Source organism: Panicum virgatum, chromosome 5K (assembly GCF_016808335.1).
Source record: "Panicum virgatum strain AP13 chromosome 5K, P.virgatum_v5, whole genome shotgun sequence".
NCBI classification, from domain to species: domain Eukaryota; kingdom Viridiplantae; phylum Streptophyta; class Magnoliopsida; order Poales; family Poaceae; genus Panicum; species Panicum virgatum.
Window position 1 is genome coordinate 47,636,870 of NC_053140.1, and position 24,019 is coordinate 47,660,888.

The window sequence follows — 24,019 nt, forward strand, 5'->3', positions numbered from 1 at the left end:
TGTCGAAAAGAACTATACAATCATATTTTTCAAGTTCAAGTGCTTCAACTCCACACACTAATGAGAGCACATCTGAACCAAAGAAATCTAGAGCAGAGTTTAGTCATTCAGATTTAATTTGGGATCCTGTAAAACGCAAACCTATTGATGATCATCAACCTGAAATTAGAGATCAAGTAAGGAGGGCATATGCTTTGAATGGTCCATCTCAACCTCGTGATCTTGTATTTCCTCGTAAATGGATGAGTGGTGAATTTAGATCTTTTCAGAAGACTTGGTTTGATGAATTTGATTGGCTAGAGTATAGTGAGTACAAAGGTGCAGCTTATTGCTTGTATTGCTATCTCTTCTTTAATTCGTCAAAGCCTGAAAAATTTGGTAGTTCGGTCTTTGCACATCAAGTTTATGTGAATTGGAAGAAAGCTAAGGATACTTTTAATAAGCACAATGTTTGCAAGACTCATGTAGAAGCTAGGCAAAAGTGTGAAGACTTTATGAACCAAAGGACAAATGTGGGTAGAGAATTAGTTCAAGTGGGTAAGGAGGAAGAAAAACGCTATGAGATTCATTTGACAACTTCTTTAGATGTTGCAAGATTTCTCATAATGCAAGGGGATGCTTTCCGTGGACATGATGAGTCTTCTACTTCGCTTAACAAGGGTACATTTAGATAAATGGTTGATTGGTACAAAGATAAGGTTGAGATAGTGAAGGCGGCATATGAAAAAGGTTACAAAAATTGCCAAATGTTATCTCCTTATGTGCAGAAAGATCTTACAAAAGCTTGTGCAGAGGAAGTCATGAGTGTCATTATGGATGAGATTCGTGGTAGAAAATTCTCAGTGCTTATTGATGAGTCTCGAGATGTATCAATAAAGGAGCAAATGGCAGTGATTCTAAGGTTAGTAGTTGCATTTTCTTGCTTACGTTATTACCTCTATTTCTATAGTTTTACTAACACACGATGAAATATGGCATGCAGGTTTGTGAATGATGAAGGAAAAGTGATGGAGAGATTTCTTGGACTTCAGCATGTTGAGAGTTGTACAGCTATTGCATTGAAAGAAGCTTTGGTCCGTATGCTTTCAAGTCGTAAGTTATCAATCTCTATGCTTCGTGGGCAAGGGTATGATGGAGCTTCTAATATGAGAGGTGAATTTAATGGGGTGCAGAAATTGATTCGCGATGAGAATCCTTATGCTTTCTATGTGCATTGTTTTGCCCATCAATTGCAACTAGTGGTTGTTTCTGTCTCAACTTCTAGTGCAGATATTGCAGATTTCTTTAACTATGTTCCTTTAATAGTCAACACTGTGGGTGCATCTTGTATGAGAAAGGATGTTTTGCTTGCAAAGCATCATGATGTGTTGCTAGAAAAGATTGAGAATGGTGAGATTATGACCGGAAGAGGTTTAAACCAGGAAAGTGGTCTAGCTAGACCTGGAGACACCAGATGGGGTTCACATCTTAAAACTTTGCTTCGCATTTTGGTGATGTGGGAGGCTATCATAGATGTCTTTGAGATAGTCAAGAAAGATTCTGTTAAACCAGCATGTACTGGAGGAGCTTTAGGTTTAATTGGAAAAATGGAGAGCTTTGATTTTGTGTTCATCATGCATTTGATGATAGAATTGTTGGGCATGACAGATATTTTGTCACGTGCTTTGCAAAGGAAAGACCAAGACATAGTTGAAGCTATGCATTTGATAACGGATGTGAAAGATAGTTTGCAGGATTTAAGAGAAAATGGATGGGAGCCATTACTTAAAAAAGTGAAAACTTTCTGTGAGAAGAATGAGATTGAAGTGCCAGATATGGATGAGGAAATAAATATCAGAGGGACATCTAGACGTAGGAAGCAAAAGGTAACAAACATGCATTACTATCATGTTGAGATTTTTCTTGTCGCCATTGATGCCATCTTGACTGAGTTGGACCATCGATTTAGTGAAATCAGTTCAGAGTTATTAGTATGTATGGCTTGTTTTAACCCAAGGAACTCCTTCTCTAATTTCAATGTGGATAAACTTATGAGACTTGCTGAAATTTATGCTGAGGATTTTGATATTGGTGAGCTTACTCTTTTGCCAAATCAACTTAAATCCTTCGTCAACCGTGCTAGAAGAACTCAAGAGTTCCTTGGATGTTATGAACTTGGAAAAGTTGCTGAAATTATGGTCGAGACTACGATGAACACATCTTATCAATTGGTTTATCGTCTCATTGAGCTAACATTGATACTACCAGTGGCAACTGCTTCAGTAGAGAGGATATTTTCAGCCATGTCCCTTATAAAGACAGATTTGCATAGTAAAATGGGTGATGAATGGTTCAATGACTTGATATGCTATAATGAGAAGGAGATATTTAGAAAGATTGAAAATGAAAAGATCAAAAAGAGGTTTGAAGAGATGAAAAACCGTCGTATGTTAATGCCTAAAAAATTGATGGTACGCTCTGTTCTATTCTAAATTCATAATTTGAAGGTTTATATATGTTTGACTAATCAATTGTATCTATTTCTGTAGATTGCTTCTTCGGATGAATAATGGGTGTCACATCACGCCCGTCGTCTATTAGTCTCGTACTTTGATTTTTTGGTATGGATAAACTGCATTTTTATTTTTTCATGATGTATTTTTAAATTTCCATCAGTCATTGATGTTTCAATATCATATTGCTTCAAACTATTATATTTCTCTTTTGTGGGGTGTCTTAATGGAGCTACAAGTTGTTGTAGCGTGTTTTTCAGCCCCTCCTAAATTTTTTTCTGGATCCGCCACTGATCGCGCCATGAATTTTGGCGTGACCAAAAGGACTAGTTCTTGGAAATTTAGATGCACATAGGTTATTATTAAAATTTTAGATTAAAAAGATTAAAATTAAAAAAAATCGGAGATCGGAGCCTCGGACAGCCGTCGAGCATGCGTTGGAGAGGGTCCGGATCCGGGCACGGTGGGGACGGCGCGGCGGAGGAACAGCCTGGCGAGCTCCACCATGCATCAATGCATGGCGGCCCACGCCCAAGTAGGGTACATAACGATGCCTGTGAATTTGTGGCGCACGCAGAGATTCTAATCTTTTGCGTGGAGGAGACATGCCCTGTGATCTGCAAACAATGGACTAGCTAATCACGATGTACCAGGTCAAGTGCAAGGTCAAATTTGATCGCTCACTTGAACTGATTAAACGCCTTTCACGCCTCACGACAGCAGCTCTGCTGACCAAAGCCTCACGCCTTCCGCGACCAAATCATCTCACGAAGCGTGCCAATTTGCAGTCCTTTTTATGGCAGTATCTCGAGGGAAAAAAAACCTGGTGGCCACGGAAAAGCCCGGGAGTCAATTTGTGTGAGCGGAAACCGGCACGGCCCATTTATTGGTGGTGCAGTCCACACACAGGTCAAGCGAAGGCCGACGGCAAACTGGCGGAAGTCAAGCCGACGGCAAACTGGCGGAAGTCAAGCCGACGTCTTTGTCCGCGAAGAACACGTACGCGATGCACGGCGGCCCGCCACAGCGAGAACTCTGTCCCCTCCGCGCGAAAAGAATCCACCACCGTATAAGAGCTTCGCGACCCAGCGTCGAGATTTCTCACGCCCAACTCCCGCACACTCGAATTCCAGAGCCTCCTGCTCCGATCCGCTCTTCCCTCCCAGTCCCCAACCCCATGGCGACCGCCGCCGACGCGACGGGCAAGGAGGAGCCGACGACGAGGCCGCTAGCCACCGCGTCCCCGACCGTCCACCCTGCCGCGACCGACGGTGGCGCCAGGGACGGGGAGATCGCGACCGACTCCAAGCGCTGGCGCTCGGCGCAGTACCTCCGGAAGCGCCGGTGCGCGCTCTGGTGCTGCGGCTGCTGCGGCGCCACCGTGGTCCTCCTGGGCATCGCCGCCCTCGTGCTCGCGCTCACCGTGTTCAAGGTCCGGGACCCCGTCCTCACCATGAACGACGTCACGCTGGAGGGCGTCCACGGCGACCTGGGCACGGCGGCGGGGCGCCCGGTGGCCGTGAACGCCACGCTCAGCGCCGACATCTCCGTGAAGAACCCCAACGTGGCCTCCTTCCGGTTCGGCCGCAGCGAGACGGACTTCCACTACGCCGGGGAGACGGTGGGCGTGGCGTACGCGCCGCCGGGCGAGGTCGGCGCCGGCCGCACCGTGCGCATGAACGTCACGCTCGACGTGCTCGCCGACCGCATCTCGCCCGTCGTCAACGCCACCGACCTCATCTTCGGCCAGGACTACAACCTCACGAGCTACACGGAGATCGCCGGGAGGGTCAGCGTGCTGGGCATCTACAAGAGGGACCTCGACATCAAGATGAACTGCTCCATCACGCTGGAGGTGGGGGCCTTCACCACCGTGCAGAGCAAATCCACCGCCTGCGTTGCAAACGTCAGCTGATCCTTTCGGTTAGCAGGTCGTTAGCCGTCACCATGGAGTCAAATACTAGTATTTTGTTGCTGCTAGCTGCCTAGCTCTGTGCCTTCTTTTGCCTTTCTCCCCTCTCCTTCTGTGTATAAACAACGGTTGTGTATTTATGTGATTTTCTGCATTCTGATGAGAGGATACCTACAAGTTTAGGCCGTATTTAATCAACATCGATTCAGAGTGTTTGTGACACTGACACAGTGGCATGACGACAGCAAACCAACCAATCCGTCTCTTTGATATCGACTCTGGTACTTGGTAGGCTACCCACCATGTTTTGTCAGTGTTCCCTTTTCTAACGCCTCATGTTTTTCCATGGGTTAACTGACCCCTCTCAGAAACAATTACCTTACTGACCATTTCTTCATTCAGAAAAGGACAGGTGTAAAAAACAATGGTGCCACAACAACCAGTCCTGGGAGCAAGGCGGTCCTATCCTCAGTCGACCAACGCTGAACGCCTGAACGTGACGTCGCCGGATCAGTCTAGCTAGTCGTCTCCGTTGCTTGCCGCCAGCGGCGCGGGGCTGCTAACTGCCAACTGCAAGAACCATCTCGCGGTCTCGTCACACACACTCTCCACCCTCCGCCGCCACCACGGACCATGACCCGCTTACAAGTCACAAGCGCCAGTCCACTGTCGCCCTGGTGGCCGCCTACCTCGCACCGTCTTTCTTGGCTATCTGTCGCCTGCCGCTTCCGCCAAACTAACCTTAATTCCTCCTAGCTTCTATGATTCGAGGGAGAGGAGAACCCTTCCGCACTCGACCTCTCAACCTCAACCCTATACTCTTACAGGCCTAATCAAATGCCACCGTTGATGGTTTGCTCACCACTCCGACGGCGACTTCTGAAACAGATCCAGGGCATGGAGTATGTGGTGGGTGTGGCGGTGTTCTCTTCGAGGTGACGTGTGAGGTGGAGTCCAACGGCGGAAGCGGCGAGGCCCTCACGCATTGTGTTATCGTGGCGGTCTGGATCTGGTGTTGTTCACTCCGTCGAGTGGTATGTTCTGTTGCAGCGCCATCACGGCGAAGAGTCCTGCATGGCGGCGACCCTCTTGGTGCGGTGATGTCCACTTCCTTCGTTATCTATCGACATTGGGCCACGCTGAGGTTTTTCAACATTTACAAGGGTGTGGAGTGCGGGTGGGTGTTGCGGTATTGCTTTGACTTTGCTGTCGTCTTTGAGTGGTGTGGTGTGATAGTTTGAGTGGAGCTACATGGCCGTATTGATGTCCTAATTCAACCGGCCTGAGTTGTTTGGCTTGCGTCAAAGTCCCAATCCGACCAATCTGAGTTGTATGTAGTTTAGATGAGTTGTTTTCACGTTCTTTTTCTTTTCCTGGTTATGACCTTCCAAGGACATAATCTTGTACTTTTTCTGCTATATCAATAGAAACACACTCGTTGAGTGTCGTTCGTTCAAAAAAAAAAGGGAATCGTCGTCGTCCACATGTGCCTGCCGCTAGTTTTAAAGCTAACCGTTGTTATACATAAGGGCAACCACAATATAGGCAAAAAGATGAAATTAAGCAATAACACATTTTACAATTGTGGAACTGAAACCAAAAGTTCTGACACCTTTGAAACGAGCTGCAAACTGAGATCTTCTCAAGGAAGCTCCATGGGGTAATCCCGCAGGATTTCTATGTTGCTGGAGCTTGAGAGTTCTAGCCTGTTTCTGTTTACTACCGGCTCTACATCCCCAGCTTTGTTTCAGTTAAGTTCACAAGTGGTGTAGTGCCATTCGAAATGTGTTATGAGAATTGGACCAATGTTTATCTAATTTCTTATGAGAAACCATGAGTCTTTTCACAGCCCTTTACAGGCGTAGGCCCAAAAAATTGAAAAGACCCCATTTTTACCATGTCCCGTCACTTTCTTTTTTTTTATCCATAACTAGCTGACTAATTCTTAAGGCTCAGTATTAACAGGATACAAATAATTTGATGTGTTTTGGTATCAAATTTTCTTTCGAGTTGTCATTGTTCATCTGCAAGAAGCAGAAATAGCTGGGGCAGGACATGAAGTCAGCTTTGGCATTCAGGAAGCCCTATTGCTGGTATCAAGTTTGCATTCTCTTTAATGTCACTTTCCCCAATTCTTTACTTACTAGAGCTAGATATAATCACAGGTCAAACAGCAATGATAAGAACGGCATGTTATGTAGCTTAGAGATCTAAAGAATTTGTTTCAATCCAAATCCAGCATAGCTCTACTGAAACTGTAATTGATCTCTGATTTGTTGATACTGATTATTAATTTGCAAAATTGGAAGAAAAAAATTACATGGATTAAATTATGTTTCAAGTACTCCAATCTCGGTGTTCCAATTTCAGATAAGAAGGTTACAGTTTACAGAATTTTCAACAGACTGTTATTAGACATACCACTAATATGTGTCATTGCCCAAGTTTTTTGGTACAAGTAATTGCCTTTGTACCGTCAACTCCGGTTAGAATGCTGAACATTGCGCCTCGGCGGCGCAGCACCCTCGCAAGGAAGTGGCTTGGACGGCCCTGAATCCTTTTGCCAGATACCTCTATCTCTGTGCTAGAGAAAGCGCCGGCCCGAAACACGGCCATCCTCTCGCAGCAGGTTGTGCTTGGTAAACGACCATTTCTGTAATAATTCCCCAAAATGAGCTTGACCCAGGGGAGGGCCTAATTACTGAAGAACCTGTGAAGATTCTTAGCAAGCGGGCGTCATTCTGAGCTGAAAACTATTCTTGCAACCCAGGCTTGTTCAGCGTCGCCAGAGCCAGACGGCCCGAGTACATCGTCTGATAGTCCTCGCAAAGAAAGGAAAGGCCTCGTCCGCAGCGAGCAAAACAAATCTCCCATCCGCAAAAGAAATCGGCACGCATCCGTCGTCTTCCCCCCCATTTGGTTCGTGCTCTCCAAATCCGTCCAGATCGTGCAGCTGGAGATCTGCTCCATATGCTACAAGAGTACAAGCATCATGCATACACAGCCATTGCAGCGTACAACCAGTCACCCACACTAGACAACAGCCCTGACCTGTGACCTGCTTGCCCCGCTGGGCGACGGTCGTTCCAGCCCCTCCAGTTCAATGTCGTGCCCTGCCCTACCCCCTCCCCTCCAGTAGTCCAGTGTCCGTCCATGTGCGCGTGCCCGTGCACCGCCAGTCGCCTGCACCGTCCTCCCTGCTGCTCCTGCTCACCTGCTCTCATTGTGCATGATGGATGAAGACGCGTATCCCGGAGGTAGACAGTTCGGTCATGAACCCATGCATGTCGTACACCGTACGCCTGTACGCTCGGTCGCCTGCATCCTCATACTGCTCGCCATTTCTCCGGCGTGATAATGCCAGCTTCCTGCTCTCCATCATCCACTATTCCACGCTTTGCTCTTCGGGGGTGTTTAGGAACAGGGACTTCAAAAAAGTCCCAGGGACTTTTTAGTATTTAGAAGTATTAAATAAATATTAATTATAAAACTAACTGCAGAACCCTGGGGCTAAACTGCGAGACGAATCTAATGATGTATCTTAATCTATGATTAGCGAATGGTTACTGTAGCATCAATGTAGCCAATCATCGATTAATTAGGCTCATTAGATTCGTCTCGCGAAAAAGCACTCAGCTGTCAAAAAACATTTATAAATAGATTTTATTTAATAATATAAAATAGTAAGATTCCTTTTGATGTGATAGGGACTTTTGGAAAAAGTCCTGGAGCCAAACAGGCCCTTCGTTCCAATGACTGAGACTGCGAGGGTTTTCAGCCAAGTCGTGCCAGCCACGGCGATATCAGCACGTTGCTGTGCACTCGGCAGGTCATTAGCAAGTCCTTCAGTCTGGACCTGCCATTGTTTTCACCTTCTCTGGTCTGCTCCTGCAACACTGCTTACCGAGTTATTATGGTAGCACACAATTTCTTAACATCTAAGGTTATATGAGATCAACTTAATTTCCAGTACAAGCACGGGAATTGCCAAATCTTCAGACTCTATAAAATGTACCGAAAACAATATTAATATTTTTCCTAACTCCAACAAGAATTGTAATACATATTGTTCCTACGTTATAAACATGTCTGAACACTTGTAAGAAACTTTTTGCGCTCACAGTGGGAGATCAAAAGGGTATGCAAGACTGACGGATAAACGTAAACAATCTTATTGGTCAAGTTTAACCATGAGTGCAAGCTGAAGCATGTAGGTAAAGAAAAGAAACAATACATGGATTGGAAATTCAGGACTTTAGTCACAACAGATATGCAAATACAAAAGCGTGCGGAAGCCGCTAGTCTTGTTGCAAAAGTAACCCAAAAGCAGACAACCAGTCAACAAGTTCATTAACCATACACTCACAAGGATCAGAAGGTCAGGTAAGTGCATCAGCGAATTCATTTCCAAATTATCATAAAAGTTGAATTCGAATTAACCGAGGCCCAGCCACCATTAACGGAGGCCGAGCTGATTTGCAACCGCCTCGGAAAATCCCGTTTTGTAGTAGTGTTCAGAACTTCCCAGGCATCAATTATCAACAGGTACCATCTTGCCCTAGAAAAAACAGGCACCATCTTCAACAGAATTCCAATTTCTTGCTGACAAACTTCTAACTAATAAGGCCTTTACATGCATTCTGGAACAGGAGTAACTAAAGACAAATTCATTATGAGGACATAAGACAAAAAGGGAGCAAGGGCCGCCTTGTTAAAAACTTTTGCAGGTTGGTAGACTATAGTGCAAGTAATGAGTAATCCTTTGCTTGCCCTTGCAGTTCTAGTTTCTAGGCCCTTACATTAACACATCAGCCTTTTCAAATTCCTGAGTAAGTACTACTCTTATGTGGACCCAGTTAGAGTACTACCCCAAGCCCACAAGCAACTTCAAATGGTACCACGACACACTGACTTGCCAACAGATGTACAATATGCGACAGGGAAATTGTGCGGCGCAATTGAATGTGTACCCAAAAGGATTATTTTCAGTCATTATGGCACGGGAAGAAAAATCAAACACAGTTATAGTACTCCATAGGTAAATATGCACAACGAGTTTGGTTTTCATATGTATGGTGTGCTTGAAGAACCATATACTCTATGTCATTGGGAACAAAATGAGTGGAATTCTCAAATAGGAGCAAAACAGTAGGTTGGATCCAATTTTCTGCATAACTATATTAACCTTGAATTTGCGCCCTCCAAGATCCAGTATCATGTATGTTTAGCAACTATATTAACTGTGATGATTACCCAGAGGTGAACAGAGCCACAGAGTAACCCTGACATTAGTGCTAAAATTACAGCTGTAAAATTAGCTTATCTTAAAGTAAATCAGTCAATCTAAACATCGTATACTCGGCATGTCCCCATGCCAACGAAGATATAAGACAAATTAACATTCGTTTAACTCATGGGCATTGATGGTCCTGCTCACCAACCATCTGGAGCTAAAAGTCTCCTGGACCCAGGAAATTCATATACTGATAAAGGTTCATATAAGATCTGTCGCTTAGCTTGGGTACTTGACATACAAAAATCCAATACGAATTGCAAGTGCGATGGGATCAGGTAAATGCAAAGGTTCTTCCAAGTCCCCAATTCAGCAGCAACAGCAACAACAACAACATAGTCTTTTTCCCCAAGCAAGTTAGGGTAGGCTAGAGATGAAACCCGTAAGTTCAAGGTTCAGTCACATTGATAGCTAGTCTCCAAGCGCTCCTATCCAAAGCTATCTCTTTAGAGATATTCCAATCCTTAAGGTCTCTCTTAACCGACTCATCTCACATCAGTTTAGGTCTACCTCTACCCCTCTTTACATTGTCGACCCGCTCAAGAACTCCATTACGCACCGGCGCCTCAGGAGGCCTTCGTTGGACATGTCCAAACTATCTCAGCCGATGATGGGTAAATTTCTACTCAATTGGAATGAAAAAAAACTAGTAGTTACGCGTTCCATTCGGTGACACAAGTAGCCATCATACACCAATTCTCTACATTCCATCTGGCCATAGTTTCAGTAGTAACACAAAGTATAAATTACCAGAAGATTACTCACAGAAACCAGCAATCTGTATTGTTATTTACACTATCCCCTGCTCCAATAATCTACTTCTACATTACAAAATCTAATCATGATCATTGTGACTTCCAAACAATTGTCTAGATATCCTAAAACAACCCCACAGTAAAGCAACTCACAACTTCACATCCTCGAACGTAAAAAGATTAAAAAAAAGTAGAGGAATAATGCAGTGACAAGCACCGTGTGCGCCGATGTGGCAATGTCCATCACCTGCGCCTCCGATCGGCGGCGTAGTGCGAGAGCGGGACGAGCTCCGAGAGCGGCGTCGCGAGCGGCGTGGCGGTGGGCGTCGGGATGGGCGAGGACCTGCAGACGGGGCAGGAGCCGCTCCGCCGCAGCCAGGCGTCGAGGCACGCGACGTGGAACCGGTGCCTGCACTCGGGCATCACGCGCAGCATCTCGCCGTCCCTGTACTCGCTGAGGCAGATGGAGCACATGGCGTCGGGCTCGGCGGCCCTGCCGGAGAAGGGGACCTTGGGGTAGGACGCGATGGCGGCCTGGTCGAGCCCGACGGCGGAGCAGGACGCGGCGGCGGCGGAGGAGTAGGCGGCGTCGTCGGGGGACTCGGAGCCCTCCGCGACGAAGAGCACGCGCGGGACGGTGATGGAGAGGTGGCCTGAGCTGGAGGCCGTGGTGGCGGCCTCCCCGGCCCAGTAGTCCCCGCCGCCGCGGCGGAAGCACAGGTAGGAGGCGAGCAGGAGCGAGGCGAACAGGACGAGGAAGCCGAGCGCGATGGCGATGGAGTAGCCGAGGCCAAGGTTGGACAGCGAGGAAAGGAGGGACATGTCGGTTGTGCCGGCAGTGGCGGCGGCGGCGAGTCCCTCGTGGCGATGGAGCGGCGGAATGGCATTGACGTAGCTAGCGTGCGCACGGCACGGTGGTGGTGGTGGATGGCCGGGTGGAATCGCTGCCGCGTGGGGTGGGGGCGTAGGGAGTAAATGTGGGATGGTGGCGTGGTGAAGTGGCGAGGTTTTCCCCTCCCTCTCTTCTCTCGCCTGCCTTGTCGCGGGGTTCAGATCTGGCGGGGGTGGTGGGTGCGCGGCTCGAGAGGCTACATTTATTGCCGGGGAGAGGGACGGCGGGGAGTAATGGCGGGGATGGCCGGATGGGGATGCTCGCTCGCGCTCTCCCCCGCGCGGTTCGGCTCGGCGAGAGCTGCGCTGGGAACGTCGCACTGGTGCGAGGGAAACTTCTGTTGGGATTTTTCTTCAAAAAAAAAAACTTCTGTTGGGATCACCCGTTTGACCTTTTGGGCAGCAGAGCTGAGCTGAGTGGCGAACGGCGGCGGTGTCATCTCTGGGAGGATATCCTGTCGTGGTGTCATTTTCTTTTCAAGCTTCAAGAGCGAAGAGTAGTAGTGCTTCCGTCGCAGCACCGGACGGCATGATTGCTGTTGGCTTGAACCTTGGAAAAACGAAGATTTGAAAGCCACGGCAAAAGTTTTCTCCCGTTCGAGTTGCTTTCGCGCTAGTACAGCGGAAAACCGCGATGGTTCACCCCATGTCATGCTTAGGTATTGAAGACGTCAAAGCTTCCCAGGGAGGAAAAAAAAACCGCCGCTGCCGGGGATCGAACCCGGGTCGCCCGCGTGACAGGCGGGAATACTCACCACTATACTACAACGACTTAGATGTTAGATTGTCACATCTCCTACTCATGTTCAAGTAGAGGACATCAACATCGGCACCACCGAAACGCCCGTTGGGCATCCGCACATCTCGGTAGCATATTCCCAGCCTCCGCCTTCCGCTGATCCTTTTACTACTGGATCGTCGTCCTGCTCCGCCCTCTCCAGCTTGCGCTCTCGCTTTGCTCTTATCGACCCCCGCTCCAGGCCTCCAGCCGCGCATCTGCGCTCCGCCCTCATCGGCTTGCGCTCTCGTTTTGCTCTTGTCGATCCCCGCTCCAGGCCTACAGCTGCGCATCTGCGCTCCACCCCATGGCAACTGCCAACTGGCGTTCCCACCGCCGCGGTGTCATCACGAACGAAGCTTGAGGAGACAAATCTTCACCGCTGCGGCGCTGTCCGTGAGGGCGTGAGGCTGTGTGGCTATGATTCTGTGAGTAGTATCTCGTTGTTCTCAGTTCTCAGTTGTCACCCGGTCCAACTCGTTCTTTTCTTGGGATTTGGTGATTCCACGTTTTGCTTCGCCGAACTGGTTAGTGGTGCTTCAGTTTGAGATGCTTATTAGTTCAAAGTTTCAGAGTTCGAGCTCAAAACTGCTCAGATTAACAAGCAACCTTAGACCTTAAGACTGCCTTCATACCCGTGTCGTGAAGCGGCAGTGTGGTGATAGTTTTAACAGCCGGAATACAGTTTCAGTTTTTTTTTTAGGGAAAACAGTTTTGGTTGTGCTCGATGGCTCGCAAGGCATGGAGTTAGCAAGTTAATTTGAGCTGATCGAGCATCGGGGTATACTTGACCGCCTGAAACCTGAACTTTTCAGGTATCCGAGGAGGCCAGGACTTCTCTTTCGTTAGGAGAGAAGCTTTTTCTTAGGCTCTTCTTAGGCAAACATTTTGTCCGTTCTGGACTTCGGGAGCTTTTTTCTTTTTTATATTTTTTAAAAATAAAAATTTCAAAAATATATGTCCGTTTTGAAAAATATTTCAAAAATATCCCCCGGTCGCTCCTCATAGGGCGACAGGCCCTAAGTGTAATTTTTTTTCATCAAATTTGCAACGAGGTCTCTGAAAAAAAAGAGGGGGCCTGTCGCCCCCTCAACGGACGACAGGGGGGCCTGTCGCCCCCGCCCCTCGGGCGACCACTGGGCCCAGCCCACGGGCGCGGCACGGGGCCTGTCGCCCCCCCCGGCGGGCGACAGGGGGGGCCTGTCGCCCCCTCCACGGGCGACCGGGGTAAGCCCCCTTATATAAGATGCAACCCTCCTTCCCTCCTCATTTGAGCCTGAAAATTCCACCAAAAATCCAGAAAAAAGAGAGGGGTGAGGAGAAGGGAAGCGGCGAAGCCTGCCGGATTCAGCACTTGTGATCTGCAGGTTAGTACATTTAGTTTATATATTTTTCTATTTAAGTACTACGCATTTAAGTAGGAGTAATTTAAGTAGGGGTGAGTAATTTAATTTAATTAGTGCTATAGTAGAACCATTTAAGTAGGAGTTTAATGATACTTTAGTTTGTAGTTACGTAGTAGTAAATTAGTTTAGAAAATTAGTACTACGCATTTATTATTACAATTGCAGTACTATTAGAGACGTGTTTATAAATTAATTATGATTTAGAATAGAATTTGTCCTATACAGTATAGAATTTAAGTGTCATCACGTAGTTATGAATACTTATACGTTGTAGTTGAATTTCATACTTAGTTTTTACGGATTATTGAATAAGGTAGTGAAGTAAAGAGTATATAACTCGATAAGTATTATGTGATATACAGATATGTCGAGCAAGATGCAGTTTCATGTATTTTATGGTGACTATAATGTTATGTATGGGCATACAAGAATGTTTAGAGGGACAGCACCAGTTGGCGGACCGTATCTAGGGATGGCACCGGGGCCACAGATACCGGTCTACACAGGTTAGTTTATGTTTCGTATTTCGGTTTCTACATGCCATGACAAAATATACGAGCGTACGCTAACATCCACATTTTTTGCGTAGGATTCTACCCCATGCGGGCGCCGGACCTTCTTCTTTCTCTTTTGGACCAGATAACGAGACCTTCACCTTAGACGACTTCGACAGCTTGAGTCTAGAAGAGCCTGCCGCGCAAGGTGACCCCGATGTCTTAGGGTATTCACAGCTAGGAGGAGCACCACTTGGGATCTCTCAGCAGCAGACACCGCAGCCCCTTGCGCGTCCTAAGCGACAGGTGAGGTCTCCGGATGTTCTCACCTACTCCGAGGGACATGTCCGTGCCCAGCAGTGGGCTAAGAGGGTCCGACGCCCTGGGGTGGTTAGATATATCCGATGTTTGTATCTCTGATGTTTATTTGTAATGAGATAGCTGTGGACCGCTTTTTTGTACACTTCAACGTTCGTCTCTGATCACTCTCGTATTTTCCATTACATACGATAGATGGTATGTTTATGCTTCGCTGCTCCATTAGGACTAACTACGATTCAAACTCGACATTATGTACATGTCCAGTGAATGCAAGTTAGGTACGAGACATACATACAAGCATAATACAACATTAACAATACTAAATACGAATACATCTTGAACCGATGAACATTATATATTATAGATCATGGCATGAAATCATCTAGGTTGTCATCCCAGTTGACAGATGGTGGTGCTGCAGGTGGTGTACTATGGCTCGACGAACCTCTTGGCTTTCCCTTTCTCTCTTTTCTGGATCTACGTTCATATACAGGGGAAGGAACATCATGTGTTGGAGGCCATGGTTTGGGGGGCATGAAGTCATCCATGTCGTCATCCCAGTTAACACAATTTTGTGCTGCAGGTGGTGCAACATGACTTGACGAACCTCTTGCCTTTCCTTTTGTCTCCTTTCTGATTCTAGGTTCATGTACAGGGGGAGGAACATCATGTGTTGGAGGCCATGGTTTGGGGGGCATGAAGTCATCCATGTCGTTATCCCAGTTAACACAAGTTGGTGGTTGAGGTACTGAAGCATGACTCGACGAACCTCCGGGCATCTGTTCTTGCGCAGGCCAAGTACTATCCCCCGAAGATCTTATCCGCCTCCTTCGTCTAATTTGCGGCATAAGTCTACCACCGAAGATACATACCAATTTACGGAAATTTGGTATCGTTTCGTTAATCAACTCCGTGTCCTCGGGGTAATCCTAGCATATAATTAAAAAACAATGTTATTGTTTCATAAATATGGATTCGAAATGACGGACGAGATTACAACTGAATGAGAGTTACCTTAATGTGCATCTCATACACCTCTGACCGCATCCATATCTTACAAGCACTTTGTAAGAATCCAATGATATTAGGATGATTCGCTAGTTCACATACTCTCATGTATATCTTCCGACGTTCTAGCAGGTGTCCCTTTACATCTTGCGTCGTAAAACCTCGAAATAATGTGAAATCTTTAAACTCTACTACTTTGGACAACACCATCTCTATCGTACCATCCGCTAACGGATCCAACTTCTTACTGATAACAAGATGGGTCATGATATCAAGTATTATACTAGATTTTTCTTCGGTCCATGAAAATCCTCCACAATTGTAGGCAGTCATTGCCTTATGCTGCAATATTAATAAGGTACTTTCACAATTCTATTCTAATTCATAATTAATTTAAAAACAAGTATGTAATAGTACTGAAATTGTAATACTAAATGAGTGTTCTAAAGCACCAAATCTAATTCAGCTAATCCGCTAATTAAATTTAATTGTTATACAATATCAATGGATACATACGGAAGTTACCGGTAGATCACAAGTACGTAATTCGGCAGAGCTTCGCCGTTTTTCTTCTTCTCACCCCTCTCTTTTTTTCTGAATTTTTTGGCTCAAATGACAAAGGGAATGGCGGCATATGGCGGCCAGGGCTTATATAAGGGGAGGGGACCTGTCGCCCCCCCAACGGGCGACAGGCCCATGTCGCCCCAGGGGTGAGCGACAGGCCCCTGTCGCCCGTGGGGGGCGATTGGCCCTTTTTTTTTCCAGAGACCTCGTTGCGAATTTGAAGAAAAAAAATTACACTTAAGGCCTGTCGCCCTATGGGGGCGACCGGGGGTATTTTTGAAATATTTTAAAACGGACATATATTTTTGAAATTTTTATTTTTTAAAAATATAAAAAAGAAAAAACGGTGGACTTCGGCCCACTTGGAAATTGGGCTTCAAGGATACCACGAGCTAGTTTAGGCCCACATTTGCAACAAACAAGTTTCTAGTCAAGGACAGATAAGTTCTAGTGGTATTAAGCACAACTGCAGAAGGTGGCGAAAAAACTGCAAAAGGTGGCAATGTGATTTTTTCAGACTTTGAAGTGTCCTCGTCAGGTTCTGAATTTTAAAGAACACAAGGTCCACGGTTACGGATGGAATCCTAAAATAAATATAAATTTACATGGTTCAAATGGACTTTTTCCTGTTTCCATATTATTCCAACAGCTCCTCTCCCATAGATTTGTGCCATGAATTAGAGTACTAATAAATTTTCTTAATATGTACTATCTCATAAGGAATCGTAGTTTCAATTGTGGCACAAAAAAGGCTATAACCTTTACATTGGCAAGTTGGTGTTTGGATATGCGGTTACGTTTGTGCAATTGTGCTCGGTCTTTTGCATCTTGTAGATGTAGAGTTGGCGGCGGGAACAGACGGGGAGAGGGTATTTTTCTTATATAAAAGATAAAAACATGGTGATGGGTGGGATGAAACTTTAGGGAACAATTTGCTACACATGATACAAAAACAACGTTTACAAGATGGCAATTTTTTTAGCACCCCAGAGATCAATCGATGCCATGAATTATATTATTAACTTTTTTGGGGCATAAGTCAATGGGGTCCACCTATCATCATCATCATTAATATTTAAATTCACGAGACCCTTTGCACTTCGGGCATGTATTTGCTATATTTTCCCCCAAAATTAAATTTCTCGACCTTCCGAACTTATTCAAAAATACACTAACATAACAAATAAATATATTCACTCTGTTTGGCTGCAACCGGCCAACAGTATTTTTTCTCTCACACCAAACCAGCACCAGCCACAGCCAGCCAGCAGTATCTTTTTCTCATAATAAATCAGCACCAGCCACCAGCCACAACCACTCGAACAGAGTGAATAATTATGAAGATATACTTCATGGCTAAATTAGTTCATTTTGACCGTAAAACCTCTTACATATTGGAGGGTGTGGAAACGACCGTGACCATGGAAGAATTGGACATGAGTACTCCCTTCGTTTCAAATTATAAGACATTCCAATAATCATGGAGAGTCAAAAAAATTTATATTTAACCAAATTTATATAATAAAATAATAACATTTATTATATAAATTAAATACCATTAAATTCTTTATTAGTTATATTTTCATAGTACATCAATTTGATATCATAATTTTTTATATTTCTATATATAATCTTGATTAAATTTAAAATTACTTTGACTCTCTAAATTTTTTAAAATATATTATAATTCGAAACGAAGGAAGTATTTTCTTAAAAATGCGTCACGGCCGACGGAACCTTAGCCAAGAAGCATTGACACACACGACTACACGAGCCTTGGTCACGTCGAATTCAAACTGCGTGACCGCTTTCCAGAACCTTCTTCCCGACCACCATCTTTTCCCAGGTCCCACCTACAGCCCACCAGCTCCAGCCGCTCTACGCCGACGGATGCGGGCCATGGTACCCCTCGTGCCACGCGTCGAACGGCCCTGACGCTTTCCTCGCGATCTCCACCGTTGGCCCCTGTGGCGTGCGCGGGGTTACCATATTTCCACACCCCCAGCCACTGATTCTGGGCCCGAATCTGTGCTGGGATCCTTGATTCGCCGTTAAGAGAGGGGGTAGGCCGTAGGCGCGCGGACAAAACGAGCCAGTATTCAAACGGCATTGGCTCGTATCCACTCCACGGCCGCCGCTGCGCGTTCAAACGGACGGCCTGGATCGCGTCGCTTGCCGGATATAAGGAGACCCGGCCTTGCTACGTGCACACACACACGGCGTCTTTGTGTGAGCACACCGCGCGGCGAGCGAAGAAAGGGGGAAGAAGCAGCCAACGAGCTTTTTGCTTTTGGGTTTCTCATCCGAGCAGCGGCGGCGGCGTCGGCGAAGAGAGAAGAGCGGGGGCGGCATGGCTGAGCACAAGGAGGAGTCGGTGATGGATAAGATCTCCGACAAGTTCCACGGCGGGGACTCCTCGTCGTCCGACTCGGACGACGAGAAGAAGAAGGGGTCCTCGTCGGCGGCGGCGTCGGCGGAGGCCGTGAAGGCCAAGATCTACCGCCTCTTCGGCCGCGAGAGACCTGTCCACTCCGTCCTCGGTGGCGGCAAGCGTAAGTCCCGCGATTCGTAGTCCCGATTCGCTCCTGGTATGGCCTAGATCCAACTCGATCTGGTTACATTCGTGCTCGCTTGTGCTTCCTGGACTGTTACTTTTGCTGCCGCATAGTTCGCCACTTCGTTATAAGCTGCTTTATAATTTTAAACTGAAAAAGAGTAGTTGTTAAGCACCCGCGGGTTTTGTGTTTGTTCCTGCGCTGTAGCGTAAAGATTTCGCTAATTGATATGATTAGTTCCAGCGGTTAAGCGTCGGCGCAGCTTGTCCTTACCCTTAAACCCTTAGATGCTCTGTTCGATCTGGATTTGGAAACGGATCTCGAATGTTTAGCCGTCCACTTGTTTGTTGGGGGTGCTTGGACTAATGCGATTATTTATGTACGAATGCGGTTGCAGCTGCTGATCTTGTCCTATGGAGGAACAAGAAGATCTCTGGCGGTGTCCTTGCTGGTGCCACTACCATCTGGCTCCTGTTCGAGGTCATGGAGTACCATCTCCTCACCTTGGTGTGCCACTGCCTCATCCTCTCGCTGGCCATCATTTTCCTGTGGTCCAATGCCTCCACTTTCATCAACAAGTGAGTTTATGTGATTCCTAATGTTCAAATGGAAGCTGGAACTCGTTGAACTCGTTCTGGACCTGGAGCTGTTAATTCTCATGCCTGGAGCTAATTTTGACATGACTTGATTTGTGGTATTGCTGGATGTCAGGTCTCCACCAAACATTCCTGAGGTGAAAATCCCAGAGGATGCGGCCGTTAACGTTGCTCTCACACTGAGATATGAGATCAACAGGGGCTTCGCTACCTTGAGGGAGATTGGACATGGCCGTGATCTTAAGAAATTCCTAATTGTATGTTTGTTGTTTCCTTGGACTTTTTGTTCCCAGTGTCTTGGGGGGTGTTTAGATTGAGGGACTTCAAAAAAGTCCTAGGGACTTTTTAGTATTTAGAAATATTAAATAAATATTAATTATAAAACTAACTGCAGAACCCTGGGGCTAAACTGCGAGACGAATCTAATGATGTATCTTAATCTATGATTAGCGAATGGTTACTGTAGCATCACTGTAGCCAATCATCGATTAATTAGGCTCATTAGATTCGTCTCGCGAAAAAGCACTCAGCTGTCAAAAAACATTTATAAACAGATTTTATTTAATAATATAAAATAGTAAGATTCCTTTTGATGTGATAGGGACTTTTGGAAAAAGTGCTGGAGCCAAACAGGCCCTTGGTATGTGCTGATACCCTGCGCTTGTTCTTCTGTTTATCACAGGTTATAGCAGGTCTCTGGCTTCTTTCAGTTCTTGGGAGCTGCTGCAATTTCCTGACATTATCTTACATTGGTAATGATTGTGTGTCCTATGTTCCTCAAATATCTCCTTTTATTGTTGATGCAAGTTATGAATGGAAATTATTCTGCCCCCTTTGCAGTCTTCATGGTGCTGTACACTGTCCCAGTACTGTATGAGAAGTATGAGGACAAGATTGATGCTTTTGGTGAGAAGGCTATGATTGAACTTAAGAAGTACTATGCCATCTTCGACGAGAAATGCCTATCGAAGATTCCTAAGGGTCCTCTGAAAGATAAGAAGCACTAGATTTGTAGTAAGGTTCTTGCTATGAATATGATAAATGACTACCAATCACCTTCTGTTTTGGAAGGATGGCTTTTGGTCCAAGTCAGTTGATAGTATATATATCTGTATGGGCAACTCTAGTGTGACTGATTGTTGTGCTGCTGATATTTGAAGTCATGTCGGCTGAAAATTGTTCATCTTGTTTTGGTTTCAACTTTCAGCATAGTTGCTCTATCTGGAAGCTTGGAAATATATCATGGTATCTATCAATGGGAATCTTGTGGTACAATTTCCATTGACTATTGCCTTTTGCTTGTGCTAGGCTCGTAAGGTATGCATATTTCTATGGTACACTGTGATAGTATTTAACATTTATGTCATTGTAGTCCATTGTCATGACTCATGGGAAAGTCATTTGAGACGAAAGGTCCCAGCGGAGGCTTGATCTGAAATGATGAGAGCTCTCTAACATTGTAACCTTCACAAATAAATTTAGCCATGTCATACGATGCTTGAGTTTTGCTTGATATTTCACAGCATCTCAAACCATGGCTACAGAGGGACTGAATGATATTTTTATGATGTTCGGCTGTCCAAAGTTTGTGTGTTAATCATGGCTGCAATATAAATCTTTTTTTAGAAAAAAAAGTAGCAGAAATACTTGCAGTCCTGTTATGTGTGCTTTTTAGATGATTCAGTATCTTTCGTAATTTGGTTTGTTACTCCCCTGATGGGATTGAACTAATCACATTTGCATGATTCGCTGTCTTCTGGAATTTCTTTCTTTTTTTGGGGGGGGGGGGGGGGGGGGGGTGGAGAGGGGGGGGGGGGCGCTTTTGAAAGTACCATTTCCAGTATAGTCTCATGACTTACCGTTTCTCTAATGAGATTTCGTGCCTGGTTGGCCTAGGAGCTAAATTTGTTGATAACTGGCGGTGTATGGTTAGTGTTTTTGCAAGTCATTGTGTGGGCGTACGTGTACGCGAAATATGGATTCAGCTGAAAGATTACTTTATCATGTCGTGCTAATAACATTTCTCTCTCGCACGCCTTCCTTCCGCAGCGCTGGCGAAGTGACCAGGACTGCTAGAACGAGGTTTAATTGAAGAAGAAAGAATTCTAGAGCTCAACTCCTGCAAACGTTTCTCGTGAGGCTGTGAGCTACAGCCTACAGGGATCTCTTGCAGTGAAGAATAGCGTCCTTGATGGCCTCCTGGCCTGAATCACACAGCTTGACATCGTCGCCGCCGTACTCGGCACGATGAGGTGCGTCCATGGCCTTCCTCCTCCAGATGCATCTCACTATCTTCCGACACAAGGGCGCCAAGAGCTTGAACGACATCCACCTGCGCCGCTCCCCGCTTCTCCCGAAAGACGGCAGCCTGAGCTTGCTCGCCCTGAGCACGGCGCCCCTCGCGGGGGTCACCGCGCTGCGGCCGCCGCGGTGACCACCGCAAGGCGAAGAGTTCTGCGATGCTGGCCGGGGCAGCCGGTGCCGCCTGCTGCTCTCGGCCGCGGAGGCTACCATCCTCTGCGGCGAGTCCAGCGACAGCGATCGCCCCAGCACCGGCCCCCCGCTGCCGGAATCGCCGTTCTCCTGGTCCTGGCAGTGACGGCTCGCGAGCTGCAGCGGGAGGAGCAGGCCGTCGAGGAACATCTGGCCAGCGTCGGCCGTCTGCTGCGGAGGCGATAGCCGGAAGTCGAAGCTGCACAGCGACGCCGACGCAGGGTCCGTTCCGATGAATCTGGCGACGACGTCGGCGTGGTCGAGGCGCTCCTCGGGCCGCCGCTCCGGTTTGCTGGTCGGCCAGCTGTAGGAGAAGCTGCCGACGTCGGGGAGGGGATGCGAGGCGGCGTGATCCATTGGTGGCTAATTTGTTGCAGCTCTGCACCCTGGCCATGCGCATGCGTAGCCGCGTAGGTGAGGAGGCGAGGAGCTCTGCTCGAGTGCTGGCCTGCTGGGGATGTTAAGAAAGGGTGGCAACACGCGACCAATTTGGCGATGCATGCAAGCAACCCGGCTGACATTGCTCGGCCGGGTCGCTCTCGCGTGACACGATCCACAGCCCCTGAGAATTTACCTGGGCCCCCCGTCCTCGGACCGGCGGCGAAAGAGAACGTCGTGGCGTCGCGCCCCCGTGCAAGACGCCAGCGTCCGGATAGTTGGCTCGACCTGCGAGTGCGCGCTCCAGATGCGATCGTCGACTTGTTTAACACTGAGAATCCGGACACGTCGATGTTAGGCTGACGAGTGAAGCTGGGAGGTTAGAAGAAGCAAGATAAAGCGGCGGTTTGACCGACATTGACGGACTACCTTCTAGAGTAGGGCATGTGTGTGTTGACCGATGCTGAGGCTCAAATGGCCACTGTTATGCCCGGGAGGCGAGCGACTGGCTAGTGGAAAGGGATGGCTCACCCTTTCGGCGTGGAGCTATTCACTTTCTTACGGATGGCTTCGGCAAGCAGTTGCTCAGCTCCGGGTGGCTGTATCCTGTAGGACAGTACGACTGTACGAGGGCTGTTAGAGTAATTCCGGTAGGACTTTAAATTTAAGTGAGCAAATATCTATTTAAAAATCTACTTTTAAATTTTACTCACCCAAATATAGATCTCCACTTCAGCAGGCCAAGTAAATTGGACTTCTATAGAGGATCCATAATTGGCAGCCCAAATAGAGTGTCACCAAATTGAGGGGGTGGGGAGAGAAATTTGAAAGGCCTATCAAAATGGCAGCCCATTTGGAATGGAAGATCTGCTGGAGATTAATTTTTTGCACCCACTAAATAAATATAGAGATAGAAGTCCATTTAGTAGCCCTGCTGGGCTTGCTCTAGCCTCTCCTAGCTTGCGTAGCTGAGCTCGGCGTTGGCTTTGGCCCGATCCTCTGCAGTTGAGTGACTGCCATGTGGGTCAACTGCCAGATGAGTCAGACTTTTAGCTCTAGCATGTTTAGCTTGCAAGCAAAATGAGCCCACCGATCGAAAGAAATGAACAGAATGTTTCTCAAACGGGAGTCTGAATTCGAGGGCTAAAATTTAGCTCACTTATTTACATACCAAAAAAATATAATTAAATACTGACTCATTGTTGATCTAACGACACATATGATAGCTAATTAGTTATTGGAATTATTAACTCTTGATTAGATCTTATTAGCTAATGTTTAGTCTTATTAGCAATCTAGAGCTAAACTTAGAGCATCTCCAACATATTACTCATACCTCTCCCTAATACTAACAAATTGATGTTTTGGTGATTGGAGGTGCTCAGGCAGATTACCAATTCAATTTCCATTTCCTAAAAGTTTTTTTAATCACCATATACATCACTCTCACCTAAATAAAAGGGATTTTTCCTCTACTCTATTCTTGGTGATTGAATTTTGATAGTCTGTTAGAGCAACCATTACCAAAACTACAAAAATAGTTATCGGTAATGGAGATAGAGTATACTTTAGATATGGGGTATGAGTAATCTATTAGAGATGCTCTTAAGCATCCTATTTTAACACATCCAAACATCCCTAAATACCCAAGCCCAAAGCCCACAGTGAACATGCCAAACGCAACAACGCCCAAAATCTCTCTACTCCTCCGCGCCCACGGCCATCAACGGCGCCAGCGGCCGGCGAGCAGGAGAAAGCTATGGATGGCAGCGGGTCGGGTTCGGAGCGGGTATCCGCGGGTTGGTCGGGTTCGGAGCGGGTATCCGCGGGTTTTGAGTTTACAGGTTTCAAGTTCGGTTTCTAGATTAGACCCGCGGATTCGCGGGTTCGGATACCCGAAATATTTCGGGTTGGGGCGGATCTCTAAATTAACCCGCGGAGCTCTATTGGACCCCGAAATCTTCAACCCACTACCCTAGCAATATATACTTGGAAGGAATTTTATCCTCAACCCCATCCTGGCATCCTCCGACCTCCCTGCTGCCTCCAGCCCCCGACGCCGCAACCCCGCCCCCTCCCTCCC

At 46.7% G+C, this 24,019-nt stretch overlaps 5 protein-coding genes, 1 long non-coding RNA gene and 1 other non-coding gene across 8 annotated transcripts; 4 read left to right on the top strand and 3 right to left on the bottom strand.

Annotated features, from left to right (window-relative positions):
* The first annotated feature begins 560 nt into the window (after nucleotides 1-560).
* Nucleotides 561-2,306, top strand: LOC120707957 (zinc finger MYM-type protein 1-like). Its single transcript, XM_039993017.1, has 3 exons — nucleotides 561-901; nucleotides 983-1,865; nucleotides 2,248-2,306. The coding sequence occupies exons 1-3, from the start codon at nucleotides 675-677 to the stop codon at nucleotides 2,263-2,265; spliced, it is 1,128 nt and encodes a 375-aa protein (XP_039848951.1). The 5' UTR covers nucleotides 561-674; the 3' UTR covers nucleotides 2,266-2,306.
* A 1,184-nt stretch (nucleotides 2,307-3,490) lies between these two features.
* LOC120707959 lies at nucleotides 3,491-4,624 on the top strand. Its single transcript, XM_039993018.1, has one exon. It carries the CDS (start codon nucleotides 3,499-3,501, stop codon nucleotides 4,405-4,407), a length of 909 nt encoding a protein of 302 aa, XP_039848952.1. The 5' UTR covers nucleotides 3,491-3,498; the 3' UTR covers nucleotides 4,408-4,624.
* Nucleotides 4,625-10,367: 5,743 nt separating this feature from the next.
* Nucleotides 10,368-11,718, bottom strand: LOC120707962 (RING-H2 finger protein ATL67-like). The gene has a single exon (XM_039993023.1). It carries the CDS (start codon nucleotides 11,272-11,274, stop codon nucleotides 10,696-10,698), a length of 579 nt encoding a protein of 192 aa, XP_039848957.1. The 5' UTR covers nucleotides 11,275-11,718; the 3' UTR covers nucleotides 10,368-10,695.
* A 325-nt stretch (nucleotides 11,719-12,043) lies between these two features.
* TRNAD-GUC lies at nucleotides 12,044-12,115 on the bottom strand. Its single transcript has one exon. It is a non-coding gene; the product is annotated as a tRNA-Asp (tRNA).
* Nucleotides 12,116-12,234: 119 nt separating this feature from the next.
* Nucleotides 12,235-13,106, top strand: LOC120707963. Its single transcript, XR_005689195.1, has 2 exons — nucleotides 12,235-12,549; nucleotides 12,937-13,106. It is a non-coding gene; the product is annotated as an uncharacterized LOC120707963 (long non-coding RNA).
* Nucleotides 13,107-18,099: 4,993 nt separating this feature from the next.
* On the top strand, nucleotides 18,100-20,348 carry LOC120707960 (reticulon-like protein B1). 2 transcript variants are annotated; one of them, XM_039993019.1, is made up of 5 exons: nucleotides 18,112-18,466; nucleotides 18,867-19,047; nucleotides 19,181-19,322; nucleotides 19,748-19,817; nucleotides 19,906-20,348. In XM_039993019.1, the coding sequence occupies exons 1-5, from the start codon at nucleotides 18,265-18,267 to the stop codon at nucleotides 20,070-20,072; spliced, it is 762 nt and encodes a 253-aa protein (XP_039848953.1). In that variant the 5' UTR covers nucleotides 18,112-18,264; the 3' UTR covers nucleotides 20,073-20,348. The 2 variants fall into 2 exon arrangements, with proteins under 2 accessions (XP_039848954.1, XP_039848953.1); XM_039993020.1 differs by lacking the exons at nucleotides 19,748-19,817; nucleotides 19,906-20,348 and adding an exon at nucleotides 19,702-19,731 and having other exon boundaries at nucleotides 18,100-18,466; nucleotides 19,181-19,361.
* A 697-nt stretch (nucleotides 20,349-21,045) lies between these two features.
* LOC120707961 lies at nucleotides 21,046-22,260 on the bottom strand. Its single transcript, XM_039993021.1, has one exon. It carries the CDS (start codon nucleotides 21,913-21,915, stop codon nucleotides 21,220-21,222), a length of 696 nt encoding a protein of 231 aa, XP_039848955.1. The 5' UTR covers nucleotides 21,916-22,260; the 3' UTR covers nucleotides 21,046-21,219.
* Nucleotides 22,261-24,019: the final 1,759 nt, after the last annotated feature.